Raw genomic sequence first — 25,937 nt, 5'->3', positions numbered from 1 at the left:
CAATAATACGAAGTTAATGTTCTGAAAAAGAAAAAAAAAACTAAAAGCGGACTATAAATAGAATTTTTATAAATGTTACTAATATTTAAAAAATTGATAATATTTTTAATGATTATGGCGAGATGAGTATTATTTCAAGTACAGAACAAAAATTCACTTCTTTTATTAATCTATCTATGGCTCTATGCAGACATTTGGGTACTAGGACCCTGTCCCTCTTGATTTCATTCCACTCTCTTAATAAAGTTTTCTTGCTTTGCTTTCAAAAAAAGTAACAACACTCACATAAAGTAGGAACTCAATTGTTGGTATAAGTTAAGTTATTGTTATTAAATAATGTATGTTATCATCATAATTGATAAAAGAGCTATATAAATGTACATTATAAATATGCTCATAACTATAACTAGAAAATTGTATCATATTTATTAAATGATAAAGTACCGTGAAAAGAAAAAAATAAAACAAAATTGTAACAATGCATACATACATATTTATGGGATTTGATCCAAAAAAATAATCATGTGCTTTGAAATTGTTGTAATGTAGTCATAATACACTATGAGAGAGAATCCGATTATACAAAACGATGCACTATAGACCTATAGTCCTCACATACTCTTTCTCCTAAAGCCAGAAGCATTAATTGAAAAAATGAAGCATAGCAGATCTAAGCCCACATGAAATTGAATGAACAAAACTGCAAATCCTAAGCTACAAAAATTGTGTAAGGAGTTCTCTTTATGACTGGGAAGTGTATCCTGACAGAAAAAAAGGAAAAACAAAAACACTCAGAAATCATAGCCATCCGTTCTACAAGAAGCATTAGGATCCTCCCTTTGGCTCAAATTGGCCCTCTGAACTAATCGGACTAGTGCCTCCACCACTTCAGACATTGGCGGTCGGAACTCAGGCTCCGCCTGAAGTCCAATGATCAAAGCAGGAAGAAAGAAAGATATGAGAATCATGTTGGTGATGATCACGAAACTCTGGAATTACACAAGTGATTGCAGAATGTAATTTTGACAGATTTCTGAAGTCTAACCTGAACACAGAGGGCGATAATATCAGCGAATCGAGAGATGGACTTGGGAGGATATAGGCCGCGAAGTGCAGGATCAACCATTTTCTCCAGGGCATCAATGTCATGAAGTTGCGGGGATGCCCATCTCACCAGAAACTGTTCTGGTCTTGGCTTTGAACTGAAGCAACAAAATGTTTGTATTAATGGACAAGCACTTGTCTATCATGAACCCCCATGGTTAACTAAAAATTCGCAATTATAACATTCTTTGCCTTTGAGGCAAGTATTCATTTGACTTCTGGATAGTATTCATTGAGGATCATCAAGCATGGGTAGCCAAGAATCAAAATTTACTAATTGTTGGACAACAGAGAGAAAGGAGTGGGTAGGGAGGAAGCACACCAGTCATAAGGTTTTCGTCCTGTCAACAACTCTAACATGACAACCCCAAAACTATAGACGTCACTCTTCATTGTGTATGATGAAGGATTTGCACATTCAGGAGGCTCATATCCAGCTCCCAGACTTTGGCCTGATTGCTGAAAATTATAAACAAATACAGTAGCCAGTCATTAAATTTATCTGAACAGCAAATGTTAAACAAAATAGTGATTACAGCACTGTATTAAGTCATACAGAGAAAGACACCATACATGTAATTAAGTTCATTAGTCATCATTTATCATAAGTATGGGTCGTCTTTCTCGGAAATGGAAGCACTTGCCTATAGTAAGTTTAAAGGACTAAGTAAATAATCTTATGACAAGACCACATTATCATATTAATGAATCATTTGCTTTTGGTTCTGATGATAATGTAATTAGGAATCATTTTCAACAGTGTTATTAGTGTCAAACGAAGGTGTCCAATACATGTGAACTGCTTCTGGAAACACTAATTAACAGTTTCTAGGGATTTACATACCTCGTAAAAGTTTGACAAGCCACAGTCACCGAGATGAGGATTTAGTTCAGTGTCAAGCAAAATATTGGATGACTTTATGTTCTTGTGTATGCAGGAAGGTGAACAAACCTCATGCAGGAACCTATAAATATAAAGAATGTAAAATAAGGATGAGAAATCTAGATAACAAGAGTTAGTTTAATAGCAAAGGACAATAAATGACCCATTGAGGAACTTGTCAATCCAGTTAAAATATATACTTCAATCAACATCAGATAAAGGCAGTTAAAGGTACAAAGAAGATTTGCGCCATCCTCATGAATGAAAACTAAAATCCCTAACTGCACCAAAGATATAAGAACAACTTACTCAACAGCACGCGCTGTGCCTAAAGCAATTCTAACTCTTGTGTTCCACGTAAGTGGGTTGCTGAAGTCATCTGACAAGTGAAGGAATTCATGAAGTGAACCATTCCTGAAATAGTCATGGACCAACATATTTTGTCCTTGTTCTGAACAATAACCAACAATTTCAGCAATATTCGAGTGTCGAAGCTTAGAGATGCTTGCAACAGTTTCTGAAAAATCTGCAGCCGAGTTGCCTTTGAAATGTGAAGAGTCTATCTTCTTAACTGCCAGAACCTGACAGAGCACAGGGGATTTTATTTCCTTTTTTTTTTTTTTTTTTTTTGTAATTGGCATGTACCCAATTCATAAGGATTATCTCAACCTCTTATTAGCGTAAATAATAATTGGCACATTAAGAAGTAATCATAACAAAAGCAGAAGAGTCAAAATGAAGACAGATATGGCTACTGGGGACAAAACATTACAAATAGTAGGGAAAGTTACTGTCTTACACAGTGACACCAAAAGGACTGCAAAATACATTAATATCCAAATAGATTAGGGTTAAAATACAATGAAAACTTCTACCTACACCAAAAGGACTGCAAAATGCATTAATTTCCAAAGAGATTGGGGTTTAAAAAACAACCAAAATTTCTACCTGCAGCTTGGACAGCAAAAACCCTAAAATTTATAAATGAATTTGTTAGTTTGAATATACACCAAATTATGATGTTTTCAGATTTGAAACTACATTTCTTTATGCCTTGATCTTTCCTAATAATTAAGACAGCACAAAATAGACAGATTATAATGAGAAATTGACCTAGTTGCCAAGCAAAGAATATGAAAAAAAAAGACTAGGAGAAGAAGAGAGTAGGCATACCCTCCCATCTGGAAACTTTGCCTTGTATACTCTACCAATTGATCCCTCTCCAAGAAAACGACCAGTTGCAAAGTTACTGGTCGCACTCTGCAAATCTGCCAAAGAATAATAAGCAACTTGAATTGAACCACCCGTTTCAATGTTCGACCAGTTAGTGTGTTCCTTATCGTTCAAAGGCTTGAGATGATCTGAAGGTGATTCCTTTTCTTTGATACCAACTGAATACTGAGGCTTCGAAGTTTTTACTGAGACTGTGGATGAAGATTCTGAGGGCCCAATATCTGTCACAAAGTTTTTCATATGTTAGCAATGCTACAATGTGGAATTGTTTTACATAATTAAGATCAATAGTTCAAGGAGCTAGGCTGCCATGCATGGGGTAGGGCAATGTCCATCTAACTGCCTTAGACGCAGCATGTGGAAGCCCATGTACTAGGTCAGCTGCCCTTTCATGTCAGAAAAGTAGAAGGAAACTCAAGAATGAAGCCAGAAATAAGCAACACTACTCTTGAAAAAGAAAAATGAATACAAACTCCTATGATTCGTTTAGCTAAATTTATTATAATCTAACAAACTGTGTGCCACATTTGGACAAAACATAAAAAATTTCCTGGAATGCATCTCTTATTCCTTTATTGGTTGCAGGAGTAATTTTTAAAATTTTACTATTATCACCAACAAGATCAGTCACAAACCTAACTTTCATCCTCAACATGGATCAGTCCCTAACAAAAATCAGAATCATTATGCCAGACACTGTTCAAAGAACAACTCCATGAAAAATTTTAGGTAGATTGTGACATTGTGTAGTACTTCAACACATAGGAATTTCCGATCTTAGTGGCCCACTTGTAGTGAGTTCTTGAGTGAAAGATATAAGTGCAGCAAGCAACAATGATATCAAATAACTTTATTCACCATTTGTAAGACTGGTCAGACTTTAACACCAAACTTTTTGGTTGCCCATTATGATCCTTTGCAAGATACTCCCACCCCACCCCCAAAAAAAATACTCTTCTTTTTTGGTATTTATGAGGTTACTATATTCCTTTTTTTTTTCTTCCTTCCATAGAATTATCTTCCCTTTCTCTTTCAAGATATAGCTTTTCTTTATTCCAGCATACAAGCAAAAAGGGGGAAGAGGGTACTGCAGGGAGCAAGAAATTACCTCTAAAGCCCTTGTGTGTATCAGTGTACATGTCAATCGATACCTCTTGAGATTGAAGTGGAGAAGTGCGCCTAGGTGGGGGGCTAAGCTTATCGTCTTCAAAATAATGCGTTGAAGTTGATGATCTTCTTTTAGAAAATAGAGCAATTATAATTAAAAGTAGCAGCAAAACACCAAATACTATCCCGGCAATTGCCACTCCACTCATGCCAGACTTCTCATTCTCCTCTTTCGCTCTCTTTTTCAGTTTCTGCCCAGGAGGTGGAGGAGGAGCTGGTCCAGAAGACCAAGAATTCCCTCCAGTCCTTAAAATAAGCTCAAATTCAATCATCATGTGAGGGAAACCATTTAACAATAGTTCATTGGGGTTAACAGTTTACTCACTGTATACTATCAATGTCTTTCAACTCATCAGGAACCCAGCCTGTAAATTTGTTGTTTTCAACATTCCTGCCAGTATTTCACTTTCTATATTAGCCTCTTCACATAAACAACTTAAGCACAACTGCACAGAAACCTTTTACCAACAAGTGTATGAATATATACATTAATGAGGGGAAAAATATTCTATACCCTTGACCTACCAAGGATGGGGTATTCCCATTCTAAGTGGCAGTAGCATTTAAAATTTAAATGGTCAAAAAATGAGCAATATGTGCATGATGATGTCATCATGCAAAATGCATTCCTACATTCTAAATGAAGTTCATATGTACACATACACTTTTGTTGAATTTTGTGTTTATTTGAGTTATGGACTTATGGTCATCATGTGAATTGTGTTGTGTTCATCTCAATTTAACTCCATGTACAGTACTCTTTACACATGTTCTTCTTTGTTGAACTTTATGTTCATTTTGAGTGTAGGCTATTCTTTTTAAGCTAAAGAGTAAATTTCAATTAGCTACCTAGTATCTTAGATTTTGGCCATTTTTATATTTTGCAACCCATACTTATATATTTAGCAAGTTGCAAACCTACATGTATTTTAACTCTGCACTTTGAATGTATTCATATGCTACTTACATAATTTTTACAAAGATACATTTTCTTATTTTAAAAAATAAAAGTTGCATTTTACAACCTATCATTTTTAGACTTTGAAACCTAACTTTAATGTTTAATAATTTAATTTAATAAATTAATAAATTAATAAAATATCAACCTGCAATTCATAGTTCTAACTTTTAATGTGTAATTGTAACATTTTACAATTATAATTAAATAGAGCCTAGATGAGCTTTTTTGAAACAGCTTACTGCAACAAAATGCTCCACCTAGCTAGCACATTTACTTTTCTAATTTGTTGAACAACATTTTGAGACTTGATTTTATACCCCTGAATGAAAACTGCATGCATTGTAAAGCATTTGTCTTTTAGATCAATGTTATTGACTTATTGGGAAAAATATAGATAAAATTAAAGTTCTTTGTTAAGGATGATAAAGTAAGATTTATTGAGTTGGAGAGTGTAAACAGGGTAAAAGTATAAGTTAGACAAAGTATAACAATCTTTTTTTTTTTTTTAAATGATGGGAAAAAAAAATACTTACAACAATTTAGTAAAGTCGCATTACTTTTTCCCTTGGAATTTTGGTCCATGAACTAGTCCAAGATTGCAAAATATTACAATTTATTAAAGATTACTCTTTCTTAAATATTATTTAGGTTATAGAGTACAGAAGTGGGAATGTAGTTTGCTAACTGAAATCTTTAGATGAAATGTATGTTCATTATTTAGGTTATAGAGTACAGAAGTGGGAATGTAGTTTGCTAACTGAAATCTTTAGATGAAATGTATGTTCATGTTGATTGAAAAGCAAGCTCATCTTAATTGAACTTCATGAACGTGCAATTCAATTAGATGTACCTGAAGCATTGTCAAACAAAAATGTAACAAGACATCTTCTCCATGCACACCGATGTTAGCAAGAGTAGAAAGCATTATACTTCAATTGTATAGTATACCAATTGTTAATTATGCATGAGTCTTATCAGAAAACCTTCCCTCAAGCATTCGTGAGCCAAAAAGCATTTAATATAAGCCAAAGTTTTCCGCAGTTCTATCAACAAGAAAAATGAAACATGTACTCCAATTTTGTAAACGTGATTTTCCACCAATGAAATTCCCTTCTTTAAGAAAAATGAAACACACATTATGACAGTAAAATTAGTTTTATAATGTAAATGACTTATTTGTCACCATAAACATGGTACATAATATGCCACCAAGATTTCTCAATAAATAGGACCCCTTGAAGGAGTTGAAGCAATAAATGCTATCTTTACTTTATATGAATCACCATTTGGCGTGTCTCAGAAGGATAACAAAGAGCCTAAAAAAACTAAACCTAGTCAAGAACGTGGTTGCAGTACACAAGTAAGATGGAAAATGAATATAAATAAATAAATAATAGAACAAACACAATGTCCATCATTCAGAATATAACAAAACTTTGATATTGGTTAACTTACAAATCATCAAGTGGCAGACCAGCAAGAGCATTTATGGACCCAGTAAATTTGTTGTCCTGTAAATACCTGCATGAAGACAAGAAACATTGAATGACCAACACAAACCTCTTCATCCGGCCAAGTTCCAACAACAATAACAAATATACTGGCATCTTACAATTTGTTGAGGCTAGAGAGGGACTCCATACTCTGCGGCAAACTACCTGACAATGAGTTCTTGGAGAGATCCCTGGATTAATTCTCACACGTTAATCAACTGTTTAAGTATTCTGTTACTATGGTTTTCTGTAACAGGGATTATTACAAGATGTATAGACATACAGACAGATATAGATGGGTTCAATTAAATGCAGTCAACTGGTTTTACTGGTCTCTCCCTACAAAACACATGCATTTTGAATTATACAAAAGAATCTAGTTTCAACCAAGAGATGGAGAGCATTAATCCCAAATTCAGGTGATCTGTCTTTATAGAAAGGCAAAGAAAAATAAAATAGAAAGCAGAGTCCAATGGTAAATATTGCAGCTCTTACATCTCAGCAAGTTTGGTAAGTTTTTGAAACATGTCACTGAGAGATCCACTCAGCTTATTATTATTGAGATGTCTGCACCAGCCCAAAAATATTGATATAAGAAGCCCAAGCTCATTAATGATAAACCAAAAAGAAGAAGAAGAAGAAGAAGAAGAAGAAGAAGAAGGCCACAGGAATAATGCACCTACAAGTAAGTAAGATCAGGCATCTGAGAAATTGAATAAGGCACAGTTCCTGAAAATTTATTGCTTGAGAGATCTCTGTAAAGCAAGTTTATATGTAAATCATAATTGTTGCCAGCGGTATCTGAATTCAAAACTTCATTTGCAGATATTTATAACCCTAAAAAAAAAGCTAGTAGAGAGCAGTATATCTACACAAAGACATCTTCACTTATGAGGCTTATGCATAATAGATTGCAACTACAGAACGATAATAAGACCAAAAATCTTAATTTTAGGAATGAGCTCTTATATTCTCAGAATTTAGATCCTTTAAACCACATCAAATAACCATCAGAGTAACATTAGAACAATATACACCCTTAATAAACAGAAGATAAAATAAACCCATTATCTATGAATGCTTAGGCTTATATAATTAGTTTAAAAGGGTTATATCCTGTATGCGCAGCTCTAGCATTTATGGGATATAGGGAAACTTTTTAATTTATACCTTTTGTTGTCAAATTGCCATCATGATCTATTTAGTTAGAGAGTTCAAATGACTCTTTGTGCTAATAACTTACAAGCGCTGCAACTTGGGAGGAAGTTGATATGGTATATTGTCCTTCAGCTTGTTTTTGCTCACATCACTGTACTATGACATACAAATTCACACTGTCAGATCCAATTCTTTCAGTATAAAAGGATAAAGAATTTTTTTTGAAAAAAAAAAAACAAAAACAATTTCCAAGAGTTGTGCAGGCCTCACAAGTGGGTGACTCTGTCCAACTTATCAAGCGCATAGCCCAACCCTCCCTTGAGCTCCATGCCAGATAGATCACTGCAAGTTTTTTTTTTAAAAAATAAATGGAGGCATGCTCAGAAAACCAGATCTCAGGACTGCAAGCAATGTATGCAGATAAAGGCACACTATCTCTTATTTTCTTTTTCTTTTTTCTCCTGTTTGTCCTATTTTCCAAAGTTGCAGAAGGAACTAATAAAATAAAGTGAATCAAGAGCAAGAGCAAGAGCTCTACATTTCAGTTACGTCCGAGCCTGAGCAAGTAATACCCCTCCAAGAATCCCCACAAGGATCTCCACCATTTTCCGTCCATCCATCCAGGTTCCCTCTGGATGAAGAATCCAAGCTCTGGTACATCACATTGAGAGCAGAAACTGCAGAAGACCATAAATGTGTGTATATCAAAACATTGCAAATACACGACCAACCAATAATTGGATTCCTTACGCAATGCAAATTTTCAGAGTGTTAGGGCAAATTGAGCAAGCTTAAGAAAGAGGGAGCCCCACAGTTTCAAGCATAAAGCCTTGATTCTGTTCAAATGCATTAATTACCAGAGACATTGAGGATTACCATGTTTAGAATTTGTTTTGGAGAGGACCAATGGAAGGGTGAAGGAGTTCACGATGAGGACAACCGCATAAATCAGATTCCTCCCCCTACTCGTCATTATCATCATCCACTTCCGATGACCCGAAAAGGATGTCTGTAAAGGAAGACAGCACAACTATGAAAACAATGGGTAGGAGACGGCAACAAATACGTATTAGTATTACTACTAATTCCCCATTGACGTGTGAGTGAGAGCGGGGTGGGGGTCTGTGAAGTGATTGAATGACTGGTTTTGCCAATTTTGGGAAAATAAAATAAATGAAAAATAGAAAGACGAAGAAAATTGGGGGAAAAGGGATTTGGAGGAATATGGTAGATAGAAATGCAGCAGCCAGTGACGGCGGCGAGGAGGAGGTGATCACCCCCTAAAATCCGGAGGCATCGGTGGTGGAAGAGGATCGGAGGCGCTACACCACTTGAAACCTCCCATTCTTTCCGGCTTCAAACTTCTTCCCTCTGTCTTCTTCTCCGGCTTCTTCGCGCCACCACAAACACGCGGGAGCAACGTTCATTTCATTTCGCAAAATTTAATTGCGCAAATAGCACAACAACAATGGATAGTGCTAAATTAGACCACCAACTTACGAAAATCAATAATTAAGTCATCCAAATTTTAAGAATTTTAAATTAACGCCTAAATTCGATAAAATAGTACAATCAAACTTCTTTTTTTTTTTTTTTTTACCAGGACTATGTGGTCCAATGGTACCCGGGTTGGACTTCCATTTGGAAGATTGTGAGTTCGAGCCTCAGTGGAGGCGTTATTAGGTCTTTGTGTTTCAGTAGGTTGAGAAAGTATATGAACAGATACTACATTGTAATAGAGCTAGTAGCATTCAAAAAAAAAAACTTCTTTTTTTTTTTTTTTTTTTTTTTGACAAAACAAAACTGCATTCATTTAATTTTTCGATGATAAAAGGAGGTGGAAAATTCAATCACTTCCAACAATCAGACATATAAATAAACTCTCGAGTTAACAAATGAGCAATTCAATTCGTTTATCGTTTAGCAAACGAGATAAACACATTAGATAAATCAGTTCAAATTAATAAGACAAAAAGGACCAATAAGTACCTCCCACCTAGAGTGACTCAATCTGAAATTATATATGAGTGATATTAACATTTTTAATAAATTATCCGAGAATAATTTGTTAAAAAGTACTATTGAATCTTTCTTTATGAACGCAAGTACAGAGTATTAATTTGAAACTTCTTAAAGTTCAATAATGTAATTATTGTTATTATATGCATGACTTCTTTTTTTTTTTTTTTTTCATTTTTCACTTGAAAAGATAAAAGTTATACATATATATATATATATATATATATATATATATATATGATCTTTTACTTAAAATCTTGATTTTATGCTGCTTTGGCACCGCACAAATGATTGAGGACAAGGCACAAATCTGTGGACTTGGGTCTATGGACCCAGTTCAAATGTTCATAATTTATATATTAAATATTTACAATTTATCTTTTAAGAATTCACGAAACATATATATAATTAATTACCTTATTTTGTATTCACAAATTTTTTTAAAATATACAATTACACAATATTAACAGATTAAAATTTGATGATCATGTATTGTATTATATATTTTGACTTAGAAACATAATTTATATTCTAGAAGTTTATAATCCACTAAAAATATACAGAGTACAACTTATACATCATTTAGAACCAGAATTCACCTTGCAAGGTGATCCTTAGTCCAGGTATAACAACTCAGTACAAGGGAATTGGAGTATACTGCTCCCTACTGGAGTACTACTTTCCAAGTAAAGCTTAAATTGTAGTAAGTAGAACTGTAGAAGACAAGTTTTTAAACTATACATTATATTTTAAATGATCTCATAATGGACAGATCAAATTATAATTACAAATACAAGGTAGCAGACAAAGAAACAATGTTAAACTAGCAATTTCCAGCAATTAGGCAGCCCAAAATTATACAAAGCCGATGCCATCAGCTATGGGTAGGTTACTGGATTGTCCCACAATCTTCATGACTAGGAAGACCTGCTAGGCCGACTCTCTCCTTGCTCTTTTGCTTCTTGAAGGCTGAAGCATTTTGTTTGGTGAGATTCCCCAAGATGCATGCCATGGCGACCTTCACGCCCAAGTTGGAATGGCCGCGAGACAAACAGATTGCGCCTCCAATTAGAATAAATGCACTTTTCATCAATTTAATTGATGGCTTACTCAATAATTTCCTTGCACTCGTTTCATGTGGCAATTCATGATGGAGGTGTGCACTGCTTGTGGAGGTTCTGGGATGTATTGCGTCGGTTGTGTTGCTAATAGCCTCCAATTCAGGTGGGACCTTCAAATAAGACCAAACAAATAAATGGCAAAAAAAAAAAAAAAAAAACTGCTTAAGCTTGCAGGACCACGGTTTCTGAGATCCAGAAATAGTGCATTAGACCATTAGTATATGCTACATACAAAATGATGCATGCTACTCGATACTCATACTTGAAAGTTAGAATCAACATGCTCCTTTCCTTTCTTTGTGGCTCTCTTTCCTTCAAATTTATATATCCGGCCCCTTTCAAACTTGGAGCTAGGGAGTTATTAACTATGTTCAATCTACATGTTATCTTTTGTTTAATTTATGGTTACAGTGTTACACTCGGCAATCTATATGATAAGTATCATAATTATAAAGCACAAAATATCATATGATTTTAAAACAACATTTATTACCTTCTGAATTAATGTGATTGCTGTCACACCAGAATTTAGTTGAGAATGGCCAATAGTTGAGTATTTACGAAGTGCAGTATGCATCTTGCAAATATAACTCCATATGCCCTTTGCAAATGCTAGCCTTGCCATTTCAACATTCATACCAGAATCTTCTTGGTACACCATTTTGATCTCACAGGCATTCCTACCAGAAACTGCAAACAAGAGCTAACATTATATAATCCTGATTAAAACAAAACTATTCTGGCAAAGTGATAGCTAGAATTTATAAGCTTCCTTATAATATTAACTGCCAGAATAGCCCTCGAATATCAGTCAAGTTTTGAGATCTTCATATTTTTAGCCATAAAGAATAGAGAAGAGAAATGGAAGAGAATAGAGAAAAGAAAGGGAAGGGGGATGGGGGAAGGAAGGAGGAAAAAGAAAACCCATCAAAAACAAGATTACTTCAGTTTTGTCTTTTTACCGCTTTCTACTATGGAAAATTGCAATTTCATTTTTTTTTACACGGTATTAGAAAGAAGAAACAAGTCTTTAATAGCTTATGCAGTGAAAAATAAATCCAAAACCTGCCTTTCTTGATTCTCCAACCAGATCTGAACAGTGCAACCCGTACATACTTCTTCTGTCTTGGGATTAAAGGATGTTCACACTCCTAATCATCACCATATGCAAAATTTATTAGACATAGCCACCAAACAGTAATAAAAACTGGCAGAAGGGCAGAAAAGTAATGATAATTTACAGATAATGTTTTGGCAACATGGTCAAATGAATCATGCAACTAACTCTCCAGGTGTCATGCGGGGGAACTTTTGGTATCTAGCAGGGACAAGTAATTTGTTCAGAATTCAGATACCTTGCTAAAACAGTATATCGATCCATCATTGCCTTCCCACAATTTCCAAGCTAATACATACTCTCTAGGAGTCATGAGGGGGAACTTTTTTATCATCCAGCCAATTTCAGTTCCACTACCTGTGTCCACTTGTATTTGTCCATGCCTGGCTAGGGTTTTATCCCATGTTTGCCGGAAATCATAATCCATGTAGAAATCTCTCAGCAATTCAATGGAGCAATTTTCCAATACTGTAACACTTAAATACTTATGAGGCCCATCCTGCCAAAAGAAAGAGACTGTTTAACCAGGAATCCAGCACAAAAAAAAAAGCATATATGTGCCAGAACCATAATGACCGGTGATAAAAGTAGCAGATTGAGGAGGTTAAGACATAAAAACGTGCAAACTGCTTTCAGACACATTAAATCCCATCTTAACAAATTAACTTTTCCACTTATATTGATCAGCAAAATATGGCCTATGATATGAAAATTTTGCCATCTATCTCAAATTTAGTGGTTTTTTCTTAATGTTGTTCAGATTGCCCTGTCTAAATGTCTTAGTTCATACGAAACAGAATGTCAATAGCATTATCTCTCACTACATAAATTGGACGTGCAGCTAGGAGCACTAAAGAAAAGAGGCACAAAGTGTCTCATATATCCCAGAGCTTAGTTATAATGGTGAACATTCGACAAAAAATGCTATTCCAAAAGCAAAACATAAGTGATTCTGTAAGAAACCCCTAAAGTTTCACCCCACTTCAGAAATAGCTAAATCAGCTGTGTTCCTAACAACTTTCTATAAGAAGAAAACAAGATAACTAAGCTAGCCCTATCCAGAAACTTCCTAGTATGCATCTCATACAATTAAACCCAGTGAAGGAAGAGTGGGAATAAACACCTTTGGCTTACAACACTTTGCACTGTAGGAAAAAAGATCATCTCCTCGGTCAATGACATGTTCCCACTTCTCATTACAGTGGAGCTTCTCATCCAAGTTTTCTATCAAATCCTTCAGGTCCAAATCAGATATAATTGTAGAAACCCTGCAGGGGTTTCAAGTGAGACGAAATCCTCACAATAATGCACAGTAAACAAAATGAACTACTATGGACTTTACTTAACATTCAGTCATCTTAGTTCATCCAAATTCGTGCAAAAAAAGTAAATAGCCTAACACAATTAATCAATTTTTTCCTTAAAATGGTTGAGAACTGGCGGCCTCCAAGTGCAATCAGGCTCGTACAATCATTAAACAAACACGAAAGGAATACTACGATTTCCTATAAACAGGATAAAGGGTTCAAATATTTACGAAAGGAAGCTTACGAAGTACTAAAAGAGCAATACCTAGGTTGGGGGAGAAGGGGTGAAGAAATGTGTGCATCAGGATCGCAGTTAGTGCCGGAACATGGAGGTGCAACATCTCCTTTACCGGCGGATTTGCATAAAAAGGAAGAAGAAGAAAACCACGATAATCGGAGACGGGAAGAGCGAATTCTGTTGAGCAAGTGGCAAGTTAGTATGATGAGCACGACCCCCATAGTATAGGTATATGAACAGCCGCTCAGAATCCATCCCCTTGCTCCTCCTCCATCAACCCTTTCTTCCCAGAACTTTCCCGGCGACGAAACCAGCAATCCAATTCCCGATTCCGACGGCCACATCCCGCCCCAATATTTCATTTCTCCGATGATGATAAAATGATCGCTACACTGATTTACCTTACTTCCAGAAATGCGAGCACATATGAATGGACCTCCGCCGTGTTCTTCCCCTTTCTCTACCCTTTCTTCTCTGTTCCTCCGGGAAATCTAGCCGCTCCGGCTAAGGCGCGAAGCGTATGCATTCAATATTCGAGTTGAGTTTGGGTTACAATCCCAATTCCCAAGGAGGCATCGATTGCACGTATCGAGGTTTCGGGTTTGGTTGACAGCTTGCAGGTATGGCGGGCAGCCGGGCATTGGGCAAGATGGGGGGCTTTGGATTTTAAGGAGGACAAATTCGTCTTTAAAATAAATAGCCGTGGTGCGCAATTTTCATGGACTCCCGTCCAAAAGAGTCATACAAAGTTGCAACGATAAGGTGTTAATGGACTGGGAAAAAATCATTTTGTGTCCATCTATTATGTGACCACAAATATTATTTTTAATGGTTTTACATCATCGTTAAATAAGTATTTCAATTAGTATCTCGTTAAAATTTTAGATAAAAAAAAATATCATTATCAATAATATTTGGTATAATAAACAAGATAATGAAGGTATTAGTATATTACTAATAAACAAGATAATGAAGGTATTAGTATATTACTAATACAAACTGATGTAGTAAATACGGGTGTATACGACGGAATACAATGCTAGAGTCGGTTTCGGTTACGACCTCTTTACATAGTCTGCTTGTTGGTTTAAGTTATGAAGCTTGGAATACTTGACAATGGGTCAGAAGTTCCCAAGCCAACAGTTAGGGTGTAGAAATAGCCAAAAGTTCCCCCATACTGCGGTATTTATAGGGAAGAAGAGGGAACATGTACCGATCTCACGACATGTACAACATGTGGAACCCATACACAAGCTCGGACCAAGACCCAATGTGGCTTGACCACCTGTCCTAATACTCATGAGTTTATTAGGTGCACTGCAATTGCGTTATGCCAGTGAAATCAGGTTGATAGGTCGGTCCCGACCTGATTAGGTCGGGACACAACAATTACTATAGTGTTTGCATATGGTTGAGCTCGGTAAAAAAAAATGGTCAGAAGAGTAAGCGTACCATGCTGGTGTAGATCGCACCGAGCTTTACTCTAATAATGGGTCTGTTACCAACCACCATACATGTACAGTCGATAAGAAATAATCCCCATCACAAACGTCACTTTAATTTTTGTCTAAACTAGCAAGTTATTAAGTTTAGGTGTCAATAAACTAAGTTAATAGTGCCTTATAAATCAATTTGACAATAATGCAAAAATTGGCGATACTTATATTCTTGTGACACTTAATTACAGGATTTAAAATGGGTCCTTAAGTATTGTTGTATAACGTATTCACCTTACCACTAAATTCGAATTCCACTCAATGATAAGTCGGTGAATAATCCTCATGCTAATGCTCAAAGGCGAGTCTGCAGAGTTTTCAAATTCTTATAATTATCGTTATTGGTTCACCCTTCTTCTTTGGTCGAAGATTTTTTTCAAAATTATTAGTTGTCAATAATTGAGGTACTATCATTTTTTTTCTTTTTAATAAAATTATGTGCCAAATTTTATTTATTTTTTTGTTAATAGATAATACGAATTTTTATTTGTATCATTAGTATTTATTTTACAATAATCATATTTCCTTCTTCACATATTTATTTTATGTATATGACTTTTTAGATTTTTGTTTTTGTGTACACGTGTTGGAAAATGAGAGTAATGAAACTTGCACTTAAAATTGTACTCCAAACAGTTGTACGGATATGATAAATTATTAATTTATCACCACATAATTTATAAATAAATAAATAATCACCACACAACGTCCATGTATTGCCAAAAAAAGAAAAAAGATAATCAACGTCCACATACTGCTAAAATAAAAAGTTATCAATTTTGTACTAAAAAATCATGAATTAAATATTTTTTTAAAAAATTTGTCAAATAGACCCATAAACATTACTCAAGAAATCAATTAAGCCATTAAACTTTAAAAAGTTACAATTAAGTCAATAACATATTATTTTAGAGCATTGAGACTCAAAAATCAGTTAGTGACCTATAATTACTTATCGCCGGAGAAGGCGACCCATCTGGTTGCCTTCTACCGCAAAGGAGAAGATGATCCATCAGGTCACCTTCTCCAGTCGTCAAAGAAGGCAATCAAACGACACCGACAATTATTTTGCTGGTGTTTTTTTATCGAAATATAGTTAAAATTTCACTGGAATTTTAATGACTTGTAATTATAAATCACCAATCAATTTTTGAGTCTCAATCCTTGCCAAAACAGGATGAAAATTTGAGTTTGAAATAAAACGAAACCAACAAACCTAGATTAATCTTTTTAAAAATGACACCAAAAGCAGAGAGATTCATTTTCTTTGATTATTTTGTTTTTTATTTTATTTTGTGACATACTATTAAAATATTTTTTTAATTTCTTAGTTATAAACTCAACGAACTCGTAATTTTATTTTTTTTTTTGAAAATACGAACACATAATTTTTATGTTCAAAAATTATATTCTACTAACTCAGTTATATCTATCGGAGCCATGTCACGTCATTTTACTCTTTAACAAATGAGGATATTACTGATGTAGCACCACTAGTGCGGAGTAACAAATTATATATGCATGGAAATTTTGTATGCACGATTTCCACGAAATGAAGACACGGCAAAACTATATATATATATATATATACACAAATTTGATAAGATGACGGAAAATGTAAAGACGCCTTTAGCAAAGCATCACTGTAGTTGAAAAACTCTGGTGGACAGCACAATTACGTCCCCGTGGAAGAAAAATGTCGGAAGAATCAGGTGTTTTTCTCTAGTACTGAGAGTGCCGGTGTCAAGTAGTTGTTGGCTTTATCGGGTAAATGTGCGACCTGTGAGCGAAATTTTCAGAGAAAATGTTATACGTCACAGAAGAACACATCTTTAACCAGAACAAATTGACAGAAACAGACTGCGAATGAGAATGCTGATGCATCAGAACGTTTCGGGAGGCTGTTTCTTGAACGAGAGAGCTCGTTATCAATGTAAGAGAATCGTGTGTAGAAAAGTAATGGTGGTAATGCTGCTGATGCATTAGAAGGTTTCGGCTTGAACAAGAGAGAGAGCGTTGTCAATGTAAGAGAATAGCGAGTGTAGAAAAGTAGTGTATGTATTTACCAGCTCGTAAAGCTCCTTCCCGGATTCAGACACGTATTCGTAGCATACCTAGTCAGGGAAAGTGCAACTCTGTAAATTAATCCCGTTTGAGAGGGTATGATCAGTGAAGCAAAGAGGGTAATTTTTTGTTCTAACTCACATCGAAACTTTTATTCCGGGCTGTTGAGTCGTGCAATGCCTTCACACAGATATCAGCAACGTCTGCACAGCTGATTCCCTACAGTACCCTTAGACATTAGGACCAGCCATTATTGCAGTAATGCTCTTAAGAATAACATACAAAACTAACCTGAGATATTCTGTTTCCTTGGTCAAATACGAGGGCACGTTGGCCACCAGGTTCTTCCTGCAAGAAATAATCATTAAGCACTTATCATATAGATTCTCAGTCTAAACCAAAGAAACAAATGGAGGAAAAAGAGAAAACATATCTGCAGCAATCCCAAGAAAAAACAGACATAATTCAATTGTTCGGGAATGTAGGAATGAAAACATGTAACTAAGCTAAAGCGAATCTGGAAAGATGTGAGCCAATATCACACATTATGCAGCTTATCTAGAGAACCGACCACTTTATTTATCAACAGTGCCAAGCTGAAGACAACTAGATAAAAATTGAGGTATATTAACATATTTACCATCAAGGGACCAGGGCGAATTATTGTATATCCAAGGCCCGACCTTCTCAATGAGTCTTCTCCAGCCTAAGATATTTGCAACTAAGGAAATCAGTTGGAGAAGAATATATGAAAATCCTTCAAGAATTATAAAATCTGACTTAAATACCCGCTTGGCTTTCAACACTTGCTCCCTTCGAGAAGGTTCTATCCCCAACCCTGTACATGATACTAAGACAAAGTCTGTTTCTTGGCCAGTCTGCAAATACAAGAGCCATATGACAATGAAGCAAATATCGAGGATAATATTACATTTGCAAAGCAGATTTCTAAGGGGTACAGGAAGATGATCCTAACTAGATGGACGTGCAAAATTTTGGAAGAGATGGAAATTTCAGGCAACGAATATTCCACCATACAGGTGAACTTACAGGCAATGCTTTAATATATTCCAAAATTAGTTTAAAGCTTCTCAGGTCTTGCTGCACCCCATCAGGTCCTTCTATTGATCTCTGCAGTGAATAGAAATGCAAAGAAAAGTCTAAGGAAGTAATCCAAGAAAGAATTAAACAGAACGAGTAGTTATGATTAGCTTAATTGAACGTGTGGATGTATGCTATGTACAAAAAGATCTCGCCTACAACTAGCCAACTAGTGGGATTTAGAAAGTTTTAACCACATGCAGAATGGTGTACATTTAGCGCGCACTCTCATGTGACAAATAGCAATCTTAGGCAGTAATCCAGAAAAAAAAAAATTACAATAAATATTGAATAGTACAAGTAGTTATGAGTATCTTAATTGTGCATGTGGAATGTATATTACACACAAAGATCTCCTCTGAGTAGCAAGGTTGGGAACAGAATCAAGAAAATGTGTAAAAATGATTGGCTTGAATAAAACTGAAAGTAAAGATTGGCTTTGAAGAGCAAACCTGTCTTCTTGGCTCAAAACGAATAGTCAATGTATGTACAAGGAATGGATCCAATGGTGGATCATCCGGGTTCACAGGCCGGAAGGAAGAAAATGGCACTCTTACCTGTGAGAGCATACATGTTTAATTTAAAACATCTATAATAAAATCCAGACTAGTTGCACATAGCTCAATGAAAAATCAACTCACCCTACAAAATCCAGCTTTCGTGCTGATTCTCGCAAAATACATTTTGCTTTGGGTTGTATCCACAGAAGGACCAGCTTCAAGAATTAAAATGTACGACCGCCCATTCCCGCCAACAGAGAAAACTAGGCCCTCATACCTAAGCATCCCAATATCATTGGGAATGAGTTAATTACATCAAGGAGAGAAATCAGAGAATTAAAGTTGCTGAATAAGTAAAAGGAATGTGAGGGATTAAGCCAGCACTATGTACCTGTCAAGTGTGTACCCCAAAGGAAGTGAAAGCTTTTTCGACAATTCAACATATCCTCCTCGTGTGAAGACATATCCTGTTGTGCATTCAGAAAGCACAAAGAATGATACCAGGACTTTTTCATCATTCTCATAGAATCTTTAGAATACCATAGCATATATCAAAGATTCAAAATATTACGTTTTCCTTTCATAGTGAGCCTCCATCACATAGTATCATTAACCAAATTTCTACTAGCAAATTACAGAATAATCAATATTTTGCAGCAAGTTATTGATACCTGAAAAAACAGCTTCTCCAGTTTCAGTAAACTCAAATTTTGCATCCATCCCTCCATCATACTTGGTAGCAATTACATCTTGGAAATAAGTCCCCTGACGAACTTCCCACTCATTCAATGAATCTTCAGACTTGAATTTTGCAATTAAAAGCTTGCTTTTGCTACTCTTCCCTGCCCGCATCTGTGCAAGCTTATTATTATAGTCCTGCATACATAAAAGTTATGTTGGAAGGTTAATGAACTACGCAATGTAACAAAACGAAAAGTTTTTCAGGAAACAAATGAGTACCTGAAGAGCTTTGGTAAGGTTGTAAACCCCCTGATTATCAACTCTGTTGAGATCCACAGTGACAGTGGAACGAGCCGTGGCACAATATATGATTTTGTTGCAGCCTTGTACGGCATCGGCGAGAGTGGAAGGTTCGCCCACATCCCCAATCACAAGCTCGACGGACGTCGGGAGCATTTCGGCCACTTCCTGATCGGCACTCCTTACCAGAGCCTTGACTGTGTAACCCCTAAGCATGAGCTTCCGGACAACGATGCGGCCGACGCGGCTGGTAGCCCCGACGACGAGGACGGTGGTGTTCTGCGCCCCAGGGATGGCGAATTCGCACATTGGGCCCCCCTCGCGGATAAGAAGGCTCGCCTCATCGTCGGTGCGGTTGGTCCTGGAAATCTGCCCTAATCCGGAGAATTTCCGCCACACTTCGTCGAAAATTTGACGCGAACGTCGCCCCAACCCCACTGGATTCACTTCATCGAGTCTCTTTATGACGGACACTGAAGACGACGATTGATCCTCGCCGTTGAACGAGCTAGTAATTTCTCCGGCGTCATTCTCCTTGTTCTCCTCCTCCTCGCCGTCGTCATTCTGAAGCTCCGTCTTCTTCTTCCTCCTCCTCCTCTTCTTCTTGTCCTTGCCAACGGCGTCGGGAGTAGAAGAAGAAACAGTCGCCCTCGAAACAACAAACCCGCTCCAACCCCCACTCCCACCCGCCGTCGCGATACGGATTGTTCCGGCCGACACGGAATCAAACGGAGACGGCTTCGATCTCCATATTCGCTGATTACCGTTGAACCCGACGGCCGTAGCAGCTGTGAAAGCACTGCTCATCTCTTCAAAAAAATCAAACACCCTGAGAAATCTCTCCCGCTTCAATCAAATCTCCGCCGAGCCCCCGCTCTCTCTCGGGTTTCTCCAAAATGGCGTCGATCGGAGAGTAATGCTGGTGGCTAGTCAGGCACTGAGAGAGACGTGGCATGGATTTTCGACCACATAAGAGGACCCACAGTAACGAAACAGTGTCGTGAATTCGGATCACGCCACGTAGTGATTTTCATTTCCTTTAGTTTTGTGTAGATCTAAAATTTCCTTGATGAAACCCGATGGCGGATATATTCATTTTATTTTTTGTGCCCAGTAGTTGTCCACGTGTCAATAGAATGTACTTTCCTTATCCACTCTGACTTTTTTTTTTTTTTTTTTTTTTGTGGAAAATCCACTCTGACTTTGATCACTGTCAATTGCCTGGTCAGTGATTGGATATTGCATGTTCAAATACTTTATCAATCAATAGTGAACCATGATCCACATGGTCAAGTTCGGCAAATTATCCTGTGGAAACGTGAATGATGCACACAGAATTGTATTTATAATTTATATACTATAGATTTATAATTATTGAATTCTATATTCATAATTACAAAATTATATGTTCATAATTTTCAATGTTCATATTTTCAATTTTTGAGCTCTGTATTCACAAATTACTGAATTATATATTCATAATTTGATAATTATACAGTTTAAAAATTATAAATTTATAGTATAGGAATTATGAATTTACAGTATAAAAATTATAAATCAAATTCTATGTGCACCTTGCATGATGCACACGGTTGCACAGCATAACGCTCCGTAAAGTTCACATGAATGTGTTCCATATACCCAATAGTTATGTTGTGCAATCGTGTGCACCATGCATGGTGCACACGGTTGCAAAACGACGTCGTTTTGACTAAAAACGCGTGTTACATTTAAAAAAAAATCAGTTTTGATTTCCCTCAACATCATTATTGTGGATATATAGTTATGAATTTATAGATATTTAGTTCATTCATTCTGGATTTTGTGTTATTCATTCACTGTGGATATATAGTTATGAATTTGTGGATATAAAATTCAAATTATGCACAAAAAAATGCTATTGTCAGAAATCGAACTTGTTTTTTTGTTAAGTGGGACGCGTGTTTTTAGTCAAAATGATGTCATTTTTACAACCGTGTGCACCATACATGGTGCATTCGGTTGCACAGCATAATTTGCGCCATATACCATATTCCATACGTCCATACATAATAATGCAAATATGGAAGCTCGTGTTTGGGCAATAAGGTTTTCAGACGTTATGCCATGGAACCGTGTTCACCATTCATGGTGAACACGGTTCTAACGGTGTTAGTACACTGTTATCTTTTTTTTTTTTTTGTTAATTAATTGCGTGACTTTTCTTCTTTATTTTCACATTTTGCGGTTTCACTTTAATTTGAGGTGAACAAAGATTTCGGACATTCATAAATTATGAATTCATGCCTGCACATTCACTTTGGAACCATGCCTACACATTCCCGTCCGAAATCACGGACATTCATAAATTATGAATCCATGGCTGCACATTCACTTTGGAACCATGCCTACACATTCACTTTGGAACAATGAGATTATGAATTTTCTGTTATAAGATTATGAATTTTCTGTTATGAGATTATGAATTTTCAGTTATGAGATTATGAATTTTCTGTTATGCGATTATGAATTTTCTGTTATGAGATTATGAATTTTCATTACATTCATCATTTCGGACATTCATAAATTATGAATTCATGCCTGCACATTCACTTTGGAACCATGCTTACATATTCCCGTCCGAAATCACGGACATTCATAAATTATGAATCCATGGCTGCACATTCACTTTGGAACCATGCCTACACATTCACTTTGGAACCATGAGATTATGAATTTTCTGTTATAAGATTATGAATTTTCTGTTATAAGATTATGAATTTTCTGTTATGAGATTATGAATTTTCAGTTGTGAGATTATGAATTTTCTGTTATACGATTATGAATTTTCTGTTATGAGATTATGAATTTTCATAAAATTCATAATCTCATAACAGAAAATTCATAATTTGATCAAACGCGCGCCGTTAACTCCACATCCGCGAAATTTTTCTTTTGGGCCTAAAAACAACGTCGGTTTGCCTTGTGTTCACCATTCTCGGTGAACACGATTCCATGGCATAATTTGCGTAAGGGTTTATATTGGGCTGCAAAAAGTTAATGGGCTATAATTGAAGACAGCTTTAGCAATCGTTATGCGTTGGACCCGTGTCCAGCATGCTTGCTGGACACGGGTAACAGTGCCGTTAGGCACTGTTATCTCTCTCTCTTTTTTTTTTTTTTTTTTTTTTTTTAATTTTAGACAGCTTCATTGTAAGAGTATATGTTCATAATTTTATTACTATATGTTAATAACTATACATTCATAACTCCATAACTGTACGTTCATAACTCTATAACTGTACATTCATAACTCCATAACTGTACATTCATAACTCCATAATTGTACATTCATAATTTTCGAAGCTCTATGTTCACAATTTTAGAGCTCTATGTTCATAATTTTATCACTATATGTTCATAATTGTAAGTTCATAATGTTAGAGCTCTTTGTTCATAATTCGATCAATAACTGTACATTCATAATTCCATACTGTAGATTCATAATCTTATAACTGTAGATTCATAACTCCATAACTGTAGATTCATAACTCTATAACTGTATATTCATAACTCCATAACTGTACATTCATAATCTTCGAAGCTCTATATTCACAATTTTAAAGCTCCATGGTCATAATTTTATCACTATATATGTTCATAATTGTAAGTTCATAATGTTAGAACTCTGTGTTCATAATTTCATAATTGTATAACTGTATATTCATAACGGCATAACTGTACATTCATAACGACATAACTGTACATTCATAATCAAAAAAAAAAAATAAAAAAATAACGCCGTTAACGGCAAAACGCGCGCGTTTTTTTTTTTTTTTATAACTAAATGACGCATTTTTTTAAAAAAACGACGTCGTTTTGGGCCCGTGTCCACAATTCAATGTGGACACGGGTCCAGGGCATAATTTGCCCAGCTTTAGTTGTTCGGCTTTGAATTTGGGACTTAAAATGTAAATTATATCTAATTAACTTTTAGCCATCAAAATTTACAATAATGATAGAGATTAGTAAATTGTATTGTGGACAATCACTAAAGTCAAATGTAAAATTATGTCATATTAATATATTATTAGTTGATAATTAAATCAAAAAATATTATTGATAGGTTGAATACTGGAGGTTTCACATTTTGTATCACCCCATGTGGTTGGCCTTGGTCTAGGTAATCAGTCCATGCCCATGCCCATTATAATCTAAGATGATGGACGTGTTCACCCATATTTGAAAATGACAGTTGGGATGATTTATTTTCAAGTTTAGATTATTACTCTTCTTATGTTGGGAATCAATTTGTAATCAGTTCAAGAATATGTTGCAATGCATCAGTATTCCATCCAATAATATTTTAAACTCATTTTTGGAGTAAATGAACTTCAAAGTATAGGGGTGTTTGGCAAATGACTGATAGCTGGTAGCTGATATCTGATTGAATTAGATGATAGTTAATAGTTGATTGTGTTAGTTGGTTTGACAAACTGATTGTATTAGCTGGTTATAAAAAGGTGTTTGGTAAATTAGTTGTTTACTATTAGCTTATTGCATGTAAAATGACATTTAAGGGTATGAGTGTATTGTGTTATTTTAAGTTTTAAATATAACAAAATATATAAATTATTTGATAAATAATTATAAAATTTAAATCAACATCTATACTTTTTTCTAGGGTATAAGTTAATTATTTTAGTTTATTTAATTATAATAATAATTAAATTATATTTAAAAAATATTATTATATTATTTTTAATTTTAATAATTTAAAATTTAAAATGATTTTTGCTGTAATTATTATTATTATTATTATTATTATTATTATAATTATTATTATTATTATTATTATTACTAGTAATTCACCCGCGCGATGCACGGAAAAAATTATGTTATCATAAATATAAATAAATAAATAGAAAAAAAATATTTTAAATTGTTTAATATAATAATATTTTTGAGCTTTCATTGGTCAAGTATTTGTTATTTTTATAGAATACAAAATTAAAATTAAAATTTTGTATGGTTAATATAATCTCTAATTATGTTCATATTCAAATAAACTTATAAGATAATTTACATAATTACAGTAATTTATTCTTAATTGTATTTCATCTATATTATAATTTTCACAATATGAATAATAACTAAGATAATTACATTTAGAAAGCAAATTTCAAATTTTGTAGGAGTAAATTTAAACTCTAATTGAACACATTTTTTTTATATGATTATATAATATATATTCTTTATGCACATGTCATTCCATAAACCCACATGTCATTCTATAAGCTCAATACCACTTTTTGTGGAGATAATTCAAATGATTTTTTTTTTCTTTTAAAAGTCCTAAGTTTATAAATCCAGAAAACATTAAAGACCCATACGATATATACATTTATATATTTAAATTTTTATTTATGGCTGAAATGATTTTTTTTTTTTAAATTCTGAAGTTCAATAATTGACCCATGGCCCGCAGCATTTGTTTTCTTCATCTTTTGCCATTTCTTTGAAGCATTTGAGAAGATAGAAAAGTACACTCCACAACCTCTACCTGTAGAAGGTGGTTCCTTAATGTCTGGCTCCATTTTTTCTACCACTTTCTATGATTCTTCTCTTTTGTTTATTCCTTTTTTTTTTATAGGTGTGATTGTTAGAGCCTCCTATACATTCTACCGTCTTTTGTCTCCTCCGCCGCCATGGCCATGAAAATACACAAATGGTAAGACAAATTGTTACAGTTTACGCTCACATGTATTTGATCTGGGGTGTTTTATAGGAGAAAAATTATATGTAGAGGCTTGCATTAATTGCACTGTTTCGGATATCGAATAGGCTTTCATCGAAAATTTAATTAATATTGTAATCCCAAGAAGCACCATAGATAACAAAAGCCGGAGATTTAATTAATATTGCATCGTTTCATATTTTCTATTAATCGAGAATCGGAATCTTTAATCATAATATCATAACAGTTAATAACTCCATTAATTCAATAATGTAATC

General features: G+C 34.9%; 3 protein-coding genes across 3 annotated transcripts; all 3 read right to left on the bottom strand.

Moving 5' to 3' along the window:
* Positions 1–470: 470 nt before the first annotated feature.
* Positions 471–9,415, bottom strand: LOC109187668 (protein STRUBBELIG-RECEPTOR FAMILY 5). The gene is made up of 16 exons (XM_019337933.1): positions 8,876–9,415; positions 8,538–8,676; positions 8,270–8,341; positions 8,085–8,150; positions 7,525–7,596; positions 7,337–7,408; positions 6,961–7,032; positions 6,804–6,869; positions 4,713–4,778; positions 4,329–4,633; positions 3,161–3,441; positions 2,297–2,568; positions 1,949–2,069; positions 1,427–1,563; positions 1,046–1,202; positions 471–920 (listed from the first exon to the last, which is right to left on the bottom strand). Exons 1-16 carry the CDS (start codon positions 8,979–8,981, stop codon positions 792–794), a joined length of 2,133 nt encoding a protein of 710 aa, XP_019193478.1. The 5' UTR covers positions 8,982–9,415; the 3' UTR covers positions 471–791.
* A 1,203-nt stretch (positions 9,416–10,618) lies between these two features.
* On the bottom strand, positions 10,619–14,469 carry LOC109187674. Its single transcript, XM_019337939.1, has 6 exons — positions 13,829–14,469; positions 13,380–13,524; positions 12,495–12,755; positions 12,209–12,290; positions 11,633–11,829; positions 10,619–11,249 (listed from the first exon to the last, which is right to left on the bottom strand). Exons 1-6 carry the CDS (start codon positions 14,161–14,163, stop codon positions 10,908–10,910), a joined length of 1,362 nt encoding a protein of 453 aa, XP_019193484.1. The 5' UTR covers positions 14,164–14,469; the 3' UTR covers positions 10,619–10,907.
* Positions 14,470–16,714: 2,245 nt separating this feature from the next.
* On the bottom strand, positions 16,715–20,830 carry LOC109187669. The gene is made up of 12 exons (XM_019337934.1): positions 19,923–20,830; positions 19,634–19,838; positions 19,354–19,429; positions 19,104–19,239; positions 18,915–19,019; positions 18,412–18,492; positions 18,150–18,239; positions 18,002–18,067; positions 17,653–17,709; positions 17,503–17,580; positions 17,364–17,411; positions 16,715–17,077 (listed from the first exon to the last, which is right to left on the bottom strand). The coding sequence occupies exons 1-12, from the start codon at positions 20,748–20,750 to the stop codon at positions 17,006–17,008; spliced, it is 1,842 nt and encodes a 613-aa protein (XP_019193479.1). The 5' UTR covers positions 20,751–20,830; the 3' UTR covers positions 16,715–17,005.
* Between the last annotated feature and the right edge of the window lie 5,107 nt (positions 20,831–25,937).

The sequence above is a fragment of the Ipomoea nil genome, unplaced genomic scaffold, assembly GCF_001879475.1.
Source record: "Ipomoea nil cultivar Tokyo-kokei standard unplaced genomic scaffold, Asagao_1.1 scaffold1421, whole genome shotgun sequence".
NCBI lineage: Eukaryota > Viridiplantae > Streptophyta > Magnoliopsida > Solanales > Convolvulaceae > Ipomoea > Ipomoea nil.
The sequence above is the reverse complement of the archived record's forward strand: the minus strand, read 5'-3'. Positions and strand labels throughout refer to the sequence as shown.